Source organism: Helianthus annuus, chromosome 7 (assembly GCF_002127325.2).
Source record: "Helianthus annuus cultivar XRQ/B chromosome 7, HanXRQr2.0-SUNRISE, whole genome shotgun sequence".
Taxonomy (NCBI): Eukaryota; Viridiplantae; Streptophyta; class Magnoliopsida; order Asterales; family Asteraceae; genus Helianthus; species Helianthus annuus.
Genome location: NC_035439.2, coordinates 127,764,300 through 127,782,622, shown reverse-complemented (window position 1 = coordinate 127,782,622; position 18,323 = coordinate 127,764,300). Strand labels below are relative to the sequence as shown.

The 18,323-nt window shown below is 38.0% G+C and overlaps 1 protein-coding gene, 1 non-coding gene and 1 pseudogene across 2 annotated transcripts; 1 reads left to right on the top strand and 2 right to left on the bottom strand.

Moving 5' to 3' along the window:
• The first annotated feature begins 2,550 nt into the window (after window positions 1-2,550).
• Window positions 2,551-2,656, top strand: LOC118480753. Its single transcript, XR_004863730.1, has one exon. It is a non-coding gene; the product is annotated as a small nucleolar RNA R71 (small nucleolar RNA).
• Window positions 2,657-6,988: 4,332 nt separating this feature from the next.
• Window positions 6,989-8,477, bottom strand: LOC110892351 (annotated as a pseudogene).
• Window positions 8,471-9,143, bottom strand: LOC118480423 (extensin-3-like). Its single transcript, XM_035975252.1, has one exon. It carries the CDS (start codon window positions 9,112-9,114, stop codon window positions 8,500-8,502), a length of 615 nt encoding a protein of 204 aa, XP_035831145.1. The 5' UTR covers window positions 9,115-9,143; the 3' UTR covers window positions 8,471-8,499.
• Between the last annotated feature and the right edge of the window lie 9,180 nt (window positions 9,144-18,323).

Below are 18,323 nucleotides of genomic sequence, written 5' to 3'. Positions count from 1 at the left end.
GATAACAGACGCAAACCATTAGAATTTCAAGTAGGAGATAAAGTATTATTGAAAGTCTCTCCCTGGAAAGGAGTGGTAAGATTCATCAAAAGAGGAAAGCTAAGTCCCAGGTATATTGGACCTTTCCAAATTCTTGAAAGAATAGGACCGGTAGCCTATCAGCTACAACTGCCAGAGGAAATGGCAGGAATACATGATGTGTTTCATGTATTTAATCTCAAAAAGTGTTTAGCTGATGAATTACTCGTAGTACCTCTCAAGGATATAGAGGTTAATGAACAACTCAAATTTGTAGAAAGGCCTCTACAGATTGAAGATAGAAAAATTAAGAATCTCAAGCATAAGAGATTAGTTCTAGTCAAAGTGAAATGGGACTCCAAAAGAGGACCTGAATACACATGGGAACTTGAATCAGAAATGCAAAAGAAATATCCACACTTGTTCCAGTAGATCTCGAGGACGAGCTCTAAAACAAGGTGGGGAGGATATAACAACCCTCGTTAAAACCGACATCCTCATAATATTTCTGACACCCTAATATATCTTTAAATATATCAATATGTCTTTATATGCACCCCGTATGTAAAAACCGAGCCCAAATTAGAATATAATATATAAAATAAAATAAAAACCCTAAAAAGTAAGCTGAGGCGGGCCGCGTAGGGCCTCACCTCAACTTAACGCGGGCCGTGTAAGGGTGTAACCAGACTTCGCTAAAATCATAAGTTCATGCGGGCCGCGTACAAGATCGCTTAAGTTAAAGCGGGCCGCGAGCGTCCTAAATGGTGGCGCAGCCCTGAGCTGACACGTGTCGAGAGCGTGTCAAGTCTAGAGGGTGATCCGGACGAGCTACGCAGTTGACTGGAGTCAACACGGGCCGCGTAAGCCCTGCCCATATCCCACGCGGGCCGCGAGAGGACCAGTTTTCAGCCCTATATAAGGAAGCCTCGGGATTTCATTTCCGATCGCTCACTTCTTTCTTTCTTAAGCAAATTTCTATAGTGGCGTTATTATACCCGGGCATTATACCCCCTAAAATAGCGAGGTTCTGCTACGATGTAAGTATTATAACCCCTGGAGACGTATTAGATACGCTGCCCGATTGATCTAGGGTTCCGTAACGGCTGTCGTGGTTCTGCCCGACGTAGTCGTTGGAATACCGTCTCGGGGAGGGTATTACTAATGTTAAAATGGGTTATTATACTAACACACGTGCATTTGTGTAAATTATAGATATTCACCAGGAAACCCTAAAGAATAACCTAAGACAGCAAAGTGAGTAATCTCCTTTTTGTTAACAGTTTTTACAAAACCTTAACCTTTTTATAATGCAATTTAGCAGTGATTGAGTCTTTGTAATTCTACAATTACTGCCGGTATGTTGGGGTTTTGTATACAAAATGTGAGTAACGTTACCATTGGACGAAGAGTTAGCCAATGGGTAATATGACCCTCAGTCAGACTTGACACTACTGAATGAGTAATTGGGTAGATATAAACATTGTAATCGCCCTCAATACTGTTTAAAGTAAATTAATATTTCTTGATTAATCTGGGATTCACTCACCAGTATTTCCCACTGACAAAACCTTTTTAAAACGCGTTTCAGGTAACACAATGTGAAAGCCAAATAGAAGCCAGCTGGACAGCACTGAAGGCTTGGAAAAGTGGCTATAAAAGTTACCTAAATAAAAGAAAGCGTTTATTTCAATAAAGTGGGATTTATCCCTGTAAATCAGTTTGTAATAAAAACTTGGGTTTTACCCATTTGTTTAAGATTATAAAATATGGTGGTTTACTCTGATTTAATATTTCCTAACTACGGTCCTGATGAAAATTTCCGCTGCCAAATAAGTAATTAACGTGATACCACCGAAACTGGCTCACGGCCGCCCGTTCCCGGGAACTAGGGACCGGGGGTTGTGACATCGACTGTGTCTCCTGATGTCGAGTATCCTCACGAGTGATGAACTGTGTACGCAACCGTGTCTTCTTAGCTAACGTCTCCTGGTTCTGCCTCAACATCTCCTCTATTGTCGGGTTCTTCGTACCCAAGCTCGCTCCTGCTCCTGTTCCTGCGCCATGAAACAAACTCTGACGCGGCCGAAACCCCGGTGGGTTGTTGTTCTTCCAACTGAAGTTTGGGTGGTTCTTCCAATTCGAATTGTAACGAACACCAAAATTGTTCTGATTGTGATTACTCATAAACTCTACCTGCTCTGGCGACTTCACAGGGGCAATAGGACACACGGCCGCGTCATGCATCCCAGTGCATATCTCGCACACCTGTTTCTTCTTCGACTACATCTCATTCATCTGTTTCATCAAGTTTATGCACGCCTCTCTGTGTAGTGGATGACTCTCTGTGTAGTGGACGAATCTCTAGAATCGGGAAACTCATAACTACTCATCGCTATGTCCTCAAACATCTCAGTGCACTCCTCTGGTGTTTTGGCGGTCATCAGATTGCCACCAGCAGTAGGGTTCAGCATATTCCTCGTGGTGGGCGTCACTCCATGATAGAACTTCTCAACTAAAGCCCAATCCTCGAATCCGTGATGAGGACACTTGACCAATAACTCCTTGAAATGCTCCCATGTCTCGTAGAATGACTCTCCCTCCTTTTGACGGAACTCCTGAATCATCCTCCGCAAACGAGCAGTTTTAGCAGGGGGGAAATATTTTCCTAAGAACTTATCTTGCATCCCAGCCCAAGTGGTGATAGATCCCGCAGGAAGAGATTCCAACCAAGCATGGGCTCGATCGGCGAGTGGGAATGGGAATAGGCACAACTTGCAGGCGTCCTCGTTGACTCCTTGCGCCTGAAACGTATCGCAGATAGCTGAAAAACAAGAAAGATGGACATTCTGGTCCTCACAAGGTAACCCATGGAACTGGATGGTGTTCGTAACCATCATGATGATCTGAGGCGAAATCTGCCAGCTGTTAGCTCCGATAGCAGGTCGGGTAATGCTGGATCGAGCATTGGCCGCATTCGGTCGGGCGTAGTCTGCGACGACTTTCCTAGCTGGGGGATCAGCATTACCCATAGTAAAAGCAGAAGATGGAATGTGTACCTGACTAGCTCGGAAGGTGCAAAGGCGCTCGTGGAAATCTCGCTCGGGCTTAGACGAAGCAACAAACGAAGATGGCCCCAGTGAGCGAGTATGGCGCATACAATGGTGAGACTACTAATCTAAATACTAAAGCAAATCTAACCCTAAAGGCACAAATTGCAAGTAAAAGGCACCCAAAGGCAATGAAAATCTAAGAAAGCAAGTAAACAACTAGATAGACGACTCGGGTTGTTCTCTAAAGTGCCAGTGTCCCCGACAACGGTGCCAAAAACTTACAACTATACTACAACAACCCGAGTCGTCTATCTAGTTGTTTACTTGCTTTCTTATATTTTTATTGCCTTTAGGTGCCTTTTGCTTAATGTGTGAAAATGTATATATTAAAAATGTATATATTAAAATCGAACAAGTTTTAAAATGGAATCGCAAACTAAACCACACACAATCGGCAAGTGTACCGGTCGCAATGTAGTGTAGATGGCAAGACCGGATATCAATCCGTGGACACAATGTGCAAACCCTAGATACTGAACCGTTATCGAATACAAAGTCAATTTTAAGTTTGATTTTGATAAGTATCTAATAGCCTAATTGGTTATAAAAATGGTAAACAAGAGTAGCAACGCAATATGCAAACGAACTCGGAAGCAAAGTGTAGGTCAAATATGATGAGAAAGCACTACCTAGGTGTCGAATCCCTAGAATCATGCAACGCTATTTTGACTATGGTAATGGCTAAATATCCTAATCTACCTGAATAACCTCCCGCTAGAGATGATCAACCGAAAGATAGGGACGAAATGCGAAGTGCTAGAATGAACCGGCTCGACCTATCGATACCAAATCCCACGAATATTAAATAATGAAAGCTAAATTACCCCCAAAACCCTCTATTCGCGAAACAAACCCAACCTTGATAATTGAAATCCTAGGAAACCCTAAACGTGATGAAATAAATGAGCCCGAGCTATCGGTCACCCAATCTACCCAACAACGATTAGCTAATAACCTAGCACACCTAAATCGTCTCCCGAGTCAAAAGATGAGGATGCAAGTTTTAGTTATTGATTTTAACTATTGATTAACTTGGTTTATTTCTAAACTCAATATTCAAACCGAAAACCCTAAGATTGACCGATTCAAATTAAACCCTAAGTCTAGGTTACATTTCTACGTGCCTAAACCGCTAGATTTATCAATCAACAATCATAACCAACACTTAAACATGCAATATCAAGATCAAGTTCAAGGTAAAGTTATGTAAATCCCAGAAAATAGCCAAACCGAGTCAAAACAACGTCACAAACATCTAGTTCATCTCAACCTAAGTAGTTTGGAAATTTAGCTACTCGTATTCATCAAAAACATAACAAACTCAGTTGTGAAAATCAAACAAGACATGGTTTCAATGTAAAAGATTAGAAAAATAAGAGTAATATCGAACCCGCAGTGCTCCAACCACGAATCGAATATTTCTTTTCTTTCTTTTTCTTGCGCCAAAACAACCTCCCCTTTATTTTTCTTTTGTGTGCGACACCAACTGTTGTCGAAAATAAATAGGAATCACCAACTGCCTTCAATTGTCGAAAAATATATGAATAATCCTCTCAAATAATGTGCCTAATGTCTTCTGCCGCCAATGTTGTTGTTTTCGAAAATCATAGGGAATTGAATTCCTCCCAAAAAAAATTAATTGCTAAATGCCTTTTTATGTTTTTTAATTAGGAGTCCACACCCTCTTTGTCTGACCTTCACGTTCACTTATATGCCCCCCATTAGGGTTTTAATTTTCAATACCCAATAATTTGATTCCAAAGTCCAAAAGAAACAAACCAATTCCCCCACCTAGATCTCGAAACAATGCATGGCTGGAATTTTTTTTTGATCAAGTTTATTCCTTTGTTTTGGGCGGCCCACTATTCACTTGTTGTATGGTTCCGCGGCCCATGGCGCATCAATATTTTCCAACGAGTCAACTGGACTCCCTGGCGACCCGCGGACATCATCACAAACTGTGTCGCGACGCGCGGCAAACCCCAACTTCACAATTTTTTTTTATTACTTTTCATCTTTAAGTCATTCGTTTACGAAGCGCATTTGGATTTAGAACTTTTAGCTCGTTTTCTGCCTCATTTCAACCACTTTAATTCACCAATACCTGCGAAACACAAACAAATCAAATATACAAATAATCTAACTAAAAGTAAACTAAATTAACTAAAATGCGAACAAACTATACAAGATAATCGATGTATTTTGCAATACATCATTAGGGTCGGTTCTGTCGTGTAAGTCGTCATTGGGGTGCAGCCCAAGACGGCTTTGTATACTGGACCCTCGTCGAGTGATTGATTCTCGTCGTTGTTGCCTGGGTGGCCCTCGCCTTTGGTGCGCAGAGGCCTTGGCCTGGGATCCGTTGGTGGAATCCCCTTCGTGTAATGTATGGAGACTCATATACGAGTCACCATGCTGCTCATGCCTGTACCTAGACGCAGGGTGTTGTGTAGGTAGCGCCTCGTATTGAAGAGTACTGGGCGCAAGTGTAAATGGTGCTGGTGCTACGTGCCCGCGTAGGCATGTGCATAGGTTGTGTTTAAGGCAGATTTTTATTGTAGAAACTAGAAGTGGAGATCGACCCCTGGTGGTAAAATGGGTGCGAAATGGGAAATATCCGGCATATTCGCCGAGACGTTTCCCATTTGCGAAGAGGTGCCGATATAGCCTATAGGCTGACTAGGGGGAGTATTCCCCGTTTGTCCGACGCTTGGTGGGAGAAAAGGTTCCCCATGTTGGTAAGATTTCATTGATCAGATATGATCGTGGAAAAGAAGAGAGTAAAGTGCTAATAGAGATAGCGGTGGGCGCCAATGATGAAACAGTGGTTAACCGAGAGGTTAGTCCACGGGTCGAGTCTCGTCAAGTAGGGTTAATCACTTCTTTCCTTGATCGATGGCTGGGTCGTCTTCTAATATGTCACCTGCACAGTGAAACACACCGTGACTCGCAACAAAGAGAATGAGGTGGGGGTTGCTCCTTGTTACCACCCTCCCGCGTGAGAATAAGTATTTGCTTTGGAATCAAGATAAGTATTTAAGTAGTAGTTGTGAGAGAGGAGATTAGCATTTCCTCAAAACTGGTTCGAGATGGGTATTTATAGCCGAAGAGTGGAGGAAAGCCAATGGGCCGCTTGATGGGCCTTGGGCCCGACTGACAACTTGTGTCTTTTCGTAGACCTGACAGGAGCGCAGGCCACGGGAATGTTGGGCGCACGCGGAGGTGTTGCCATGTGTCCTGCTGTAGCAATTGCACGACGAAACACCCACCACGTGGCCTGCTGGGGTTGTCAGTCTGTCCATCAGCTTTTATGCACGTTGGCTGGGCAGCTGCGCATTGGGCGGTTAGCTGACCATCGTTGTCAGTGCCTAGGCATGCCACTTGCTGGTTGGTCGTATAAGTCAAAGTGACAGTTCCACTTGTATAACAATAGGATGTGGTCTTGCGTAGCTCCGTTACGTGCGGTAATCTGCGTAAATATAGGCCAAAACATTTGTATGTCGCTCCGTTGTTGTCCCGCGCGCGCCCGCGCTGGACCGCAACATGGACATGTGTTTGACAGAAAGTGAATGTAGCACCGCAACCCGTGTATGTTGACGAAAACAACCATTTCATATAAAAGGTGAAATTCTCATCTTTCACTGAGAGGTAAAGCAAACCGGGTTCGCGCGTGCCACACGAACTGAAGTAAGTTCTTTGTTGATCGGGATAATAAGCCGGGTGATGGTCACTCGCGTTGGTGCAAGATTTTGGACCATACCCCTTAAGAAGGAAAGTGAGAATTAGCAATAATCTCTTTTATTGATATAGGGAAAGAATAAGACAAACACACAGTAAAACATAAAACATCATTTCACTGTGAGATGTTATTAACTCACATATACAATTAAATAAGAATGGATGACAAAAGCAAATAAGTTGACCGAAAAGAAACATTTAGATCATCACGCTAAGTGAAAATTGGCTCAATCTTCTTTGTTGAATAAGTCTATGCTTTTAATAATGTCTTGGTGGTGGGGGAGACTTATAGTAATAAGCTGGAGAAGGGGGCTACTTTGATCGTGGATGTGGTGATTGGTAGTAGTATGGATGTTGTGGTACATGAAATGGTGGGGGAGGAGACTTGTAGATATAAGGCGGGGGTGGGGATGGTGAGGGGGGAGACGGAGATTTGTATACATATGGAGGTGGTGGAGATAGTGATGGTGGTGGAGGTGACTTGTAAACATATGGAGGTGGTGGAGATGGTGATGGTGGTGGAGGTGACTTGTAAACATATGGAGGTGGTGGAGATGGTGATGGTGGCGGAGGTGACTTATACACATATGGAGGTGGTGGAGATGACTTGAAAATATATGGAGGTGGTGGAGGTGACTTTTACACATATGGGGGAGGTGGAGAATATGATGGGGGTGGTGGAGACTTGTAAACGTATGGAGGTGGTGGAGATGGTGAGGGTGGTGGTGGAGACTTATAAATGTATGGAGGAGGTGGGGAAGGTGATGGTGGGGAGGTTACTTGTACACATATGGGGGCGGTGGAGAATGTGATGGAGGTGGTGGAGACTTGTAAACGTATGGAGGTGGTGGAGACGGTGAGGGTGGCGGTGGAGACTTATAAATGTAAGGAGGTGGTGGGGAAGGTAAGGGTGGTGGTGAAGACTTGTAGACATAAGGAGGTGGTGGTGATGGTGATGGTGGGGGAGGAGACTTGTATACATATGGAGGTGGTGGAGAAGGCGATGGGGGTGGAGGTAACTTGTACACGTATGGAGGTGGTGGAGAAGCTGAAGGAGGTGGAGGTGACTTGTACACGTATGGAGGTGGTGGGGAAGGTGATGGAGGTGGTGGAGACTTATAAGCATATGGAAGTGGTGGGGAAGGTGATGGGGGTGGTGGAGACTTATAAACGTATCGTGGTGGTGGGGAAGGTAATGGTGGTGGTGGTGATTTGTACACATATGGAGGTGGTGATTTGTACACGTATGGAGGTGGTGGGGAAGGTGATGGTGGTGGAGGAGACTTGTATATGTATGGAGGAGGTGGGGATGGTGATGGAGGAGGTGGAGACTTGTAGACATATGGAGATGGTGGAGGAGATTTGTGAAGATAAGGTAGATGTGGCCATGTGTGTTTTACCGGTGGTGGTGGAGACTTGTGAACGTAATGCATCTTTGACAAAGTATGCTTCACCGGTGGCAATTTCCAGCCTTTAGACTTTGGAGAGTTATAACCATACGGCTTATCGGCTACCACGATGACGGCTAACAAAACAAAAGCATACATAAGTTGTGGCCAATGCCTCAACTCCCTAAGGCTTCCCATATTAAAACCTTTCCCTTTAAAATCCGAAGACTTGTGTTTGTGTGTTAAAATGTTTTGCTTACAACCTTTTTATAGCAATAGTCTACATTATTATAATACATATAACAGGTTGTAAAATTATTATTTAAAATAGCAAGGGATGCAAGGGATGGCGGTGGTGGAGACTTATAGACATACGGAGGTGGTGGGGAAGGTGATGGTGGTGGTGGAGACTTGTAGCCATACGGAGGTGGTGGGGATGGCGATAGAGGGGGTGGAGACTTGTACACATACGGAGGTGGTGGTGACGGTGATGGCGGTGGTGGAGACTTATACATGTACGAAGGTGGTGGTGAATGTGCTGGTAGCGGTGGAGACTTATACACATAGGACAGCGGTGGTGAATGCGATGGTGGTGGTGGAGACTTGTAGATATACGAATGAGGAGATTTATGAAGATAAGGTAGATGCTGCCATGTGTGCTTCACCGTCGGTGGAGAGTTGTAAACATAAGGCGACTTGGGAAAATTATGTTTCAACGGTTGTGGCCATTTCGAACCATAAGAGTGTTGAGGTTCATAACCATAAGGTTTGTCAGCAATGACAAGAGTAGCAACCAACAAGAAAACAAAAGCATATACATGCTGAGGCCTATGCCTCAACACCCCAAGACTTCTCATGCTAATTAAGACACTATCTTCTTTACAAGACTAAATGTTGTTTTTGTGTTTAAATGGTTTGATGAACCCTATTTATAGAAATGGTGTACATTTTTTTATTAAATATTACAAGCTGTCACAATATTTTTTTATTACTGCGAGTTGGATATGATTATTGATTTCATGGTTTCCCACTCAGTGTTCATTTTATGAGCAATAAACTAATAAGTCAAAGATGTTACACATCTAAAATTTCAAAGAGTTGTTGTTCAGTGCCCAGTGGCGGAGCTAGAAATTTTTTCTTATGGTGCCATTTTTTATGGATACCATGGTTTATAGTAACCCGAAGTCGAACTTTTTTTGATCAGTTCGGATCTAGTCGGGTCAAATTACATAATAAAAACAAATATCACAGTAAAAGTACAATGTCATTGAATTAAAACACATAATAAAATTACAAAGTCATTTGAAACATATAATAAAAAACATTTAATAGTTGCTCTGTACGCATTTTCATGTTTTGAAAACGATTCATAATGTTTTCAATGGCAACTAAAAAAAAACCTCTTTTTCATTATAACAAACAAGTGCACACATCATTCAGATAATCATCAAACATCTTGTTAGGTTAAACAATTGAAACAATACCAATTAGACATAGGGCTATAATGCTTACTGGATTAGAAAAAATAAAAATTAAACATGGACCTTTAATGATTTTAAGTACACTAATCAAATTTAAGTAAGTGGGCTTAATTTTTGAAATATAAATTTGTTTATTATGTAATTGTTTTAGAAGAAAACAAAACAATGTTGTCGCTCGTAAAAAACAATGGTGTTGCTCGAATTTTTCCTATTATACGTTGTATTTGCTACACAAAATTCAATGGTGTCGAACGACACCGTTGTTCAAAGTGTGGCTCCGCCACTGTCAGTGCCTTTAACTTATATTGTCATGTTATGTATTAAACGCGTAACCCATATGGTTGTAGCATGTTTTCCAATCTAGTTAAATATATTTAAAATTTGTTGAAAATGTAATTTTATTAATAATCATTGTACATTATCTGAATTTTAAACAACTAAAGTTTCGTTTATTTATTTTTATATAAAACATTTCTTATATAACTAGCCGCAAAGGCAAAAGTGTTCCAAATTTTCTGAATGAGATGTGTTTGATTTTTTTTGTTGGTAGTAGACGAACTATATATGTAATTTGTGTATTGCTCCCTTTCATGGAAACTCAAATCTATAGCTCACTTTTAATAGAAACTAGTGTTAAGCCCCCCGCGTTGCGGGGCGGGGAGCGTAAAACCGTGGTAGGGGCCGTAAACCCGTGCTAACCGGACGCCGACAAAAATCAGGAAAACGCGTAAAAAAACAAATTTCTAATACCAAATGACTCACATGACGTAAAACATAGACAATGTCAAATATATATCAGCTTTATTGAAGTTTATGGGCTATATGATAACTTTATCAAAGGTTAGGGTAGAAAAGTAATCTGGTTAATAAAAAGGGCTAATCACGAGAATAGCCAAGTTTTGGTCAAACTTTCAAAAATAGCCAGTTGACACCCCATAAAATGAGCTTTCACGAATTTCAACACGGCTCAAAATAAAATTTAAGAACTTTCCCTATGACCAATCACCTTTTGACACGTGTGTTGCTGTCATCACCATGTTCCCTTAGTCTCTCTCTCTCACATCTTGTATGTCATCTTGTATGCCTTTTGTCCAAATATTCAGACATGCAGTGCTAACTTGTACCTTAAGCATATATGTTTGTACCCTCCATGAAAACACAGATTCAAGCTATAAAAAGAAAACCCAGGTTCTAAAGTATGAATTTTTATGCTTATGTTTTCAAATTAAGCCAACAATTAAATCCAGGAACATGTTTTACTAAAAGATCTTCATATAATCACACAACTATTTTCTCATGACACACTTACACCAAGCAGTGGAATTTACACTTCAAAACATATTATACTTTCACACATGAGAAGGAACACAGAGCATAAAGCACGCATTCATACATCTGAACAATTGATGATAGCACAAACAACTATGGCTACTGAGTGGTGGTTTAAGGTAGTGGTTGTGGTGGGTGGAGGGTGGTGGTGCTCGGTGAGGGTGGTGGTTGGTTGCAGGGTGGTGGTGGTTTAAGGTGTTGGTTGTGGTGGGTGGAGGGTGGTGGTTGGTTGCAGGGTGGTGGTGGTTTACGGCTGTGGTTGTGGTGGGTGGAGGGTGGTGGTGCTCGGTGAGGGTGGTGGTTGCAGGCGTGAGGTAGAGTCGACGAAAGTCCTGCTGCGGTTGTATCTGAAGATGCCGCCATTAATGGTGGTAATGAAGGTTTGGTATGTGCGTTCTCTGAGTGGGTAGGAACGAGTTGTAATGGTGATGAATGAATTCACCTGCTGTGTAAACTCATCAAGTTGCCATTAATGGTGGTAATGAAGGTTTGGTTTGGAAAATGTAAATGACCAGAAGACATGACATACAAAGCATAAGATGACAGGATATGACACACAAGATGAGAGAGAGAGAGACTAAAGGGGACAGCAACACACGTGTCAAAAGGTGATAGGTCATGGGGAAAGTTCTTAAATTTTAATTTGAGCCGCGTTGAAATTCGTGAAAGCCCATTTTATGGGGTGTCAACTGGCTATTTTTGAAAGTTTGACCAAAACTTGGCTATTCTCGTGATTAGCCCTAATAAAAAAGACAAAAAGTAGAATATGATTAAACATCAAAACATAGAAGTGTACATAAAATAAGCACCCAACTCATTTTCGAAAAAAAGTTTACATCGAAACATTGTTACTATATCGAGTGTTTGTATTGTACCAACACCATTGCGAACCGAATCGGTATCGACTAAATATCTGACGTAACAACTATAAAAATGACATTGATACCGGTACCAGTTAAGATAGTATTGATATCGTTGTTATTCGATCAAAATCGGTTTGGTTCGTCAAGACACAAGTAGACACGTCAAGAAATCTATAATAACAAATATCGATACAGATACCAGTAATGATGTTGTTCAAATGTTATCGGTGAGGCTCGCCACGGTAATTAAAAAATATCATTATACTTGACATGTCCGCTTTTGATGAATAACGTAAATAAAAATAAAAGCATGTGTCATTATTTTACTAAAATAACGGAATCACAACTTAGTTTTTTTGAGGCATCATTTTTTTTAAGTCCTTTTAACCTCCAAAAGTCCTTCTGAAAAGGAATCCCAAACATGCCCATTACTTGCATCATTTTCATTATAATTATGACAATTACTAAAATAAAGAATGGTCTCATCTATAAAATTTACTATTGCCACAAATAAATGTATATCATATTACAGAGTGAGTGAATTGTAACAGAAGAGAAGCAATGGTAATAGCATTTGACACATTTTTTCTTCATATATCTACCAAATGTGTACATTAGAATGTTAAATTTCTACCAAAAGGGCAAACTGTGCATTAAAACCCTTGATCGGTTTTCGTGCAACTCACCTAATTTCCCCAAATTTCCTCAACACCACCTTCAATTTCTTGCTGTTCTCTGGTGAAATGGGGAGCAAATGAATGAAAGTGAGGATGGCTCTGGGGTATCATTTATGTGTTTATGTGCCAACGGTACCGCCATCATATAGATTTTTCGTCGACGGTGAAATGGGGAATAAATGAAGCGCCGGAGCCTCTCCCTCCAGCGACTGCTCATAAGCCGTGATTCGGTTGATGGGTTTTCACCCTGCTGCTGCTTGTGACTATTGTCAGTTTCTAGGTTATGCATTCGGGTTGGATCGACAGGGTTTGTTGAATTTCGTCCGTTATGTTTGGCGAAGTGAGGAGACCCGTCCGAGGCCATGGTTGGGTCCTCTTCCATCACAGTACATACTTCTTGAGTTCTCTCTTCTGTGTTTCTTTCTCACTCTAATTTCTAGGTGAATAAGCAAAGTAAGGGATTCTAGATGATGACAAAGTGAGGAAGTAAAGTTGTTGACGCCGTTAATGTCATTTCCGTTAAAACACTATTGTTCAGTTATGTTTAAAATTAATACATATATATGAATTTGATTTTACATTATTTTATCTTTAAAGAATCATTATTGAGCGTGTTGGTGTAAGGTTTCGTAAGAGAACTTTGGAATTAACTTTTGAAAAAAATCCAGAATTAGGCAAAATCGACTACTAACTAGCTGACGTATTTTGCCCACAAATTTGCCGGCTCAGCCGGCGTTTGACTATTTCAGTAATTTTGATTGGTGAAATGTCTATTTTAGTAATTTTCCCCCTTTTCTGTTATTAGTATATGATAAATTATATAGAGATCGTTTTCGTTATTCTTTCAAACTTTAAGCAACCAGATAAACCTTAAAATAAAAAAAAAATCATATTGATATTGTTTTCCTTCCTTTCGAAATAAATACAAGTTAAATAAATAACTTTTTTTTTCTGGTATGCTTGATTGTGACCGATCACTACTAGAAAACTGCCTACTTTGTGACAGTCAAATTTGTAGCAAATTTGTAGGAAATGGGTCTTATCTACAGATTTTACAAAAAGTTTCGTGCAAAATAAGCTTGTCGAAAATAAGGTTAGCTACAAAATTATGACAAAATTTCACACAAATTTATGACAAAAATCTATCGTCGCAAACGTTGCCACAAAATACCTACAAACCAGTTTTTTATGTTTTTCCTACAATTCTTCCACAATTATGCCTATTTTTGTATTTTATTTTATGATATTTTACTTTTAAAATTAATAACACTAATGAGAAAAATTATACATAATTACGAATAATCATTTTTATTTTGCGACAAAATTCCTACAAAATTATAAAACTTTCTCTTAACAGTTTGCTACAAATTTCCTACAAATAAAAAAAATATATTTCAATGTTGCTACAAATTTCCTACAACTTAAAGATGGTTTTTTTTAAGTTTTGTGACAAAATTCCTACAAACAAAAAAAAACAAAATTTAAAGGTTATGACAAAATTCCTAACGAACCAAAAAAACAAAATTTAAAGGTTATGACAAAATTCCTACAAACCAAAAAAGATGGTTGCTACAAATTACCTACAACTCAGAAAAAAATCATGCAGCTATTTGCTACAGATTTGTGACAAACTGTAACAAATTAAAGAAGTTAAATAAAACTGAATTTTATGAAAACATGCAGCAAAATTACTATTATATTCCAAAAATAATTGCAGCAAAATTCTAAAACATTCCAAAAATATTAAAGCAACATTCCCAGACATTCCAAACATTCCAAAAATTTTAAAACATTCCAAAACGCACAAAAAATCGTAATTAAAAGCACTAATTCGACCTTTAACATTCCAATACTTAACAAGACGAGAGTTTTTACTTATTTCCGATGTTTTTCAGCTTGTCTTCCATAGTTTTTTGCCATGCCGCTTGGTCGGCCCGCTCTTTTTCACGCTCTTGTTGAAATTGTTCGAAACAGGATTCTATGTTTTGTCAGACCTCTCGTTCTCTTTCTAATTCCGCTTGAACTTTTTGAAGCTAAAAGTTGTACAACAAGATATAATTAATACGTATTAACAAAACATAGTGTCAAAATTCACATATCATTTAACAATAATACGATATTCAAATATCGTATTAATGTTAAATGCCTTAGATCAAAACTATTATCATCTAGTGAATAACAATATTTCTTACTTATTTACATCTGTTCTATTTCAAGATGGCCATACCCAACCCGCTAATCTCATAAAGACCAACAGTTTCGACCCGCACCAATATCACCCATTTTGACTCACAACCCAACCCGCTAGTTTTGTCATCCAAAAATAAGGGAAAATTGTTAAGGCCATGTGAAATTTCACGCATTCATAATGTAAAATGTACCAACGAGTCGTGTCACTTTGTTACATACTTACATTTTATTTCATAATTCACGTATGTATGTGTATATAGATGTATATGTGTACATATATATATATATATATATATATATAGAGAAAATAAAATTTAAACCGAACCCATCTTGACACGTGACCCAACCCATTTTGACCCGAACCCATCTTGACATGTGACCCAACCTGACCCGCCAATATCAGCAAACAACAAACCCGTATCAGCAAACTCATACTTCCTATTTAAAACCTAATACAAACCTCAAAACCACCGCCATATATGAAACAACAATCTACCTTCAATACAATGTACTCAATTAATTAAAAACAAAATCTAGGTCCATAACATGTTCTCTAAGTGTGTTCTCAATGTAGCGTACAAGATACTTAACAATTAGGCATAAACTATTAACTTAACAATTAGGGGCAAAAATATTCCCTCAAAATCAATAGTCTCTCAACAATTAGGCGTAAACTATTACCTTCACTAACAGGTATGTCCTAAAAATGTTGACCATATCTAAAATAACAAGAACAATAATGATACCTCATGCGACTGTCGGGGCATCATCGTATGACCCGCAAGTTCTGGAAGATGGTTTTCTAATCACCACAAAAACAGGATCAGAAGATCCTATGCCGAACATCTTACGACCCTTACACTCAAGAAACAGACTCGACTATAAATTATCGACAAAAGTAAAATTTTATTTTCAAAATTATATGTTTTTTTATAATTGATAAATAACAAATAAAAGTAATTTTTTTTTGTAGGAAATGTGCTAGTTTGCTACAAATTGCTGACAAATTTAAGATTTTATTTTAAAAAAATATATGTTTTTCTAACTTTGATAAACTAACAAATAAAATAATTCTTTTGTAGGAAATGTGTAGTAACTAGTGCTAGTTTGCTACAAATTTCCGACAAATTTAACATTTTAGTTTTAAAAATTATTTATTTTTCTAAAATTGATAAGTAACAAATAAATTAACTTTTTTTTGTCAAAAATCTGTAGCAAGTGGTGTCAGTTTGCTACAAATTTTAGACTAATTTAACGTATTATTTTATAATTATCTATTTTTCTAAAATTGAATAATAACAAATAAATTAACTTATTTTTTGTAGGAAATCCGTAGCAACTAGTGTCAATTTGCTACCAATTTTCGACAAATTTAATATTTTATTTTTAAAAATTATTTATTTTTCTTAAATTGATAAATGACAAATAAATTAACTTTTTTTTGTCGAAAATCTGTAGCAAGTGGTGTCAGTTTGCTACAAATTTTAGACAAATTTAACGTATTAATTTAAAATTATCTATTTTTCTAAAATTGAATAATAACAAATAAATTAACTTATTTTTTGTAGGAAATCCGTAGCAACTAGTGTATTTTGCTAGCAATTTTGGACAAATTTAATATTTTATTTTTAATAATTATTTATTTTTCTTAAGTTGATAAATAACAAATTAATTAACTTTTTTTGTCGAAAATCTGTAGCAAGTGTTGTCAGTTTGCTACAAATTTTACACAAATTTAACGTGTTATTTTAAAATAATCTATTTGTGTAAAATTGAATAATAGCAAATAAATTAACTTATTTTTTTAGGAAATCCGTAACAACTAGTGTCAATTTGCTACCAATTTTAGACAAATTTAATATTTTATTTTAAATATTATTTATTTTTCTTAAATTGATAAATAACAAATGAATTAACTTTTTTTTTGTCGAAAATCTATAGCAAGTGGTGTCAGTTTGCTACAAATTTTTGACAAATTTAACGTATTATTTTAAAATTATCTATTTTTCTTAAATTGAATAATAACAATTAAATTAACTTATTTTTTGTAGGAAATCCGTAGCAAATAGTGTCAATTTGCTTCCAATTTTCGACAAATTTAATATTTTATTTTTAAAAATTATTTATTTTTCTTAAATTGATAAATGACAAATAAATTAACTTTTTTTGTCGAAAATCTGTAGCAAGTGGTGTCAGTTTGCTACAAGTTTCTGACAAATTTAGAAGTTTTATTTTTTTAAATTATTTATTTTGTTGTGGGTACATATAATACAAAATGTTAATGTATTTTGTCTGAATTTTGTCGAAAGCTAATTAATGTTGTGGTGAAATTGCTATAACCGGTAGTTGTGTGACAATTTTGTCGGAAAATTGAAGAAAAGTTTTGGGTTTTTTTTGTTTTTATTTTTTGTGAGAAAACTGTAGAAAAATTGTAATAAAAATTGAGTTGTGGGAAATTTGTGGGAAACTTTTCTAAGAAAATATGTAGTTTTCTAGTAGTGGATCATGGTAAATCCGCAGGCAACACTCATATGGGTGACTTTAGAGACATTTTTCTATTTGCGATTGCTAAGTTCCTTTGTGCATATCTCGATTCTTAAACAACCTCTACTGTCCGGTCAAGTTAGCTTCACTCCTATATCTGTACATCTGTATTCGCTAAGGGTCCAGGTCTTTGATGTATAAAAGGATGCGTCCGTTGATTTAGATGGGGTACACATGTTGACTAGCAACATTGCACGATTTAGTCGGTTTCACAAAGCAACATATCATATGTTCTGGTTGCGGTTGATCAAAAGTGATTATTTATAAACATCACCAACTAGCGGCGATAGTGACACGTATCCCTAAACAAACCATAATCAATGGAAAAGACGAATTCCCTAAAAGTTAAGCACCCAAGCACGCCGCAATCTTCAACCACCACACAGGCGTAGACATTTTTTTATCGATTACATGCAAATGTCAAACTGATTTATACTTGTAAAGGGTCTACAGGCTCACATGCACTATCACCACATAGTGTACACATAAAACAGTATGCATAAGTTTACGAAATTGTGTGTTTGATCAAACATTATAACTCACAAAGATAAGAGAATGTAGTATTTAAGTTGTAATTTCCAAGCAAAGGCATAAAACTTTTATTACATATAAATAAATTTTATAACGTGATTATGTACCCATGATTTGGTCTAGTGGTATGGTATTTGCCCCACAAAGCGGTGTGGATTTAAATTATTGAAAGTATAAGGTTAGGTATAAAAAAGTGTTGTTAAAAATTAATATTATAAACCATCACTAGTGCTCTAGTGGTGGCCACGGGTATTTAAGTTCCACTTATGGTGGGTCCGGGTGAGTTTTCCCCTCAAGGTCTCAAGTTCGAGTCTTGGTGATAGCGGTTTCTCATTGAGGGGTTTAAATTGGGGATCTATTGTGCGAGATGGCTCTCTAGCGCGGACCTGGGTAAGACAACGTATGCTAGACCTCCCGACATTCGCGAATAATTCACACCTTTCAAAAAAAA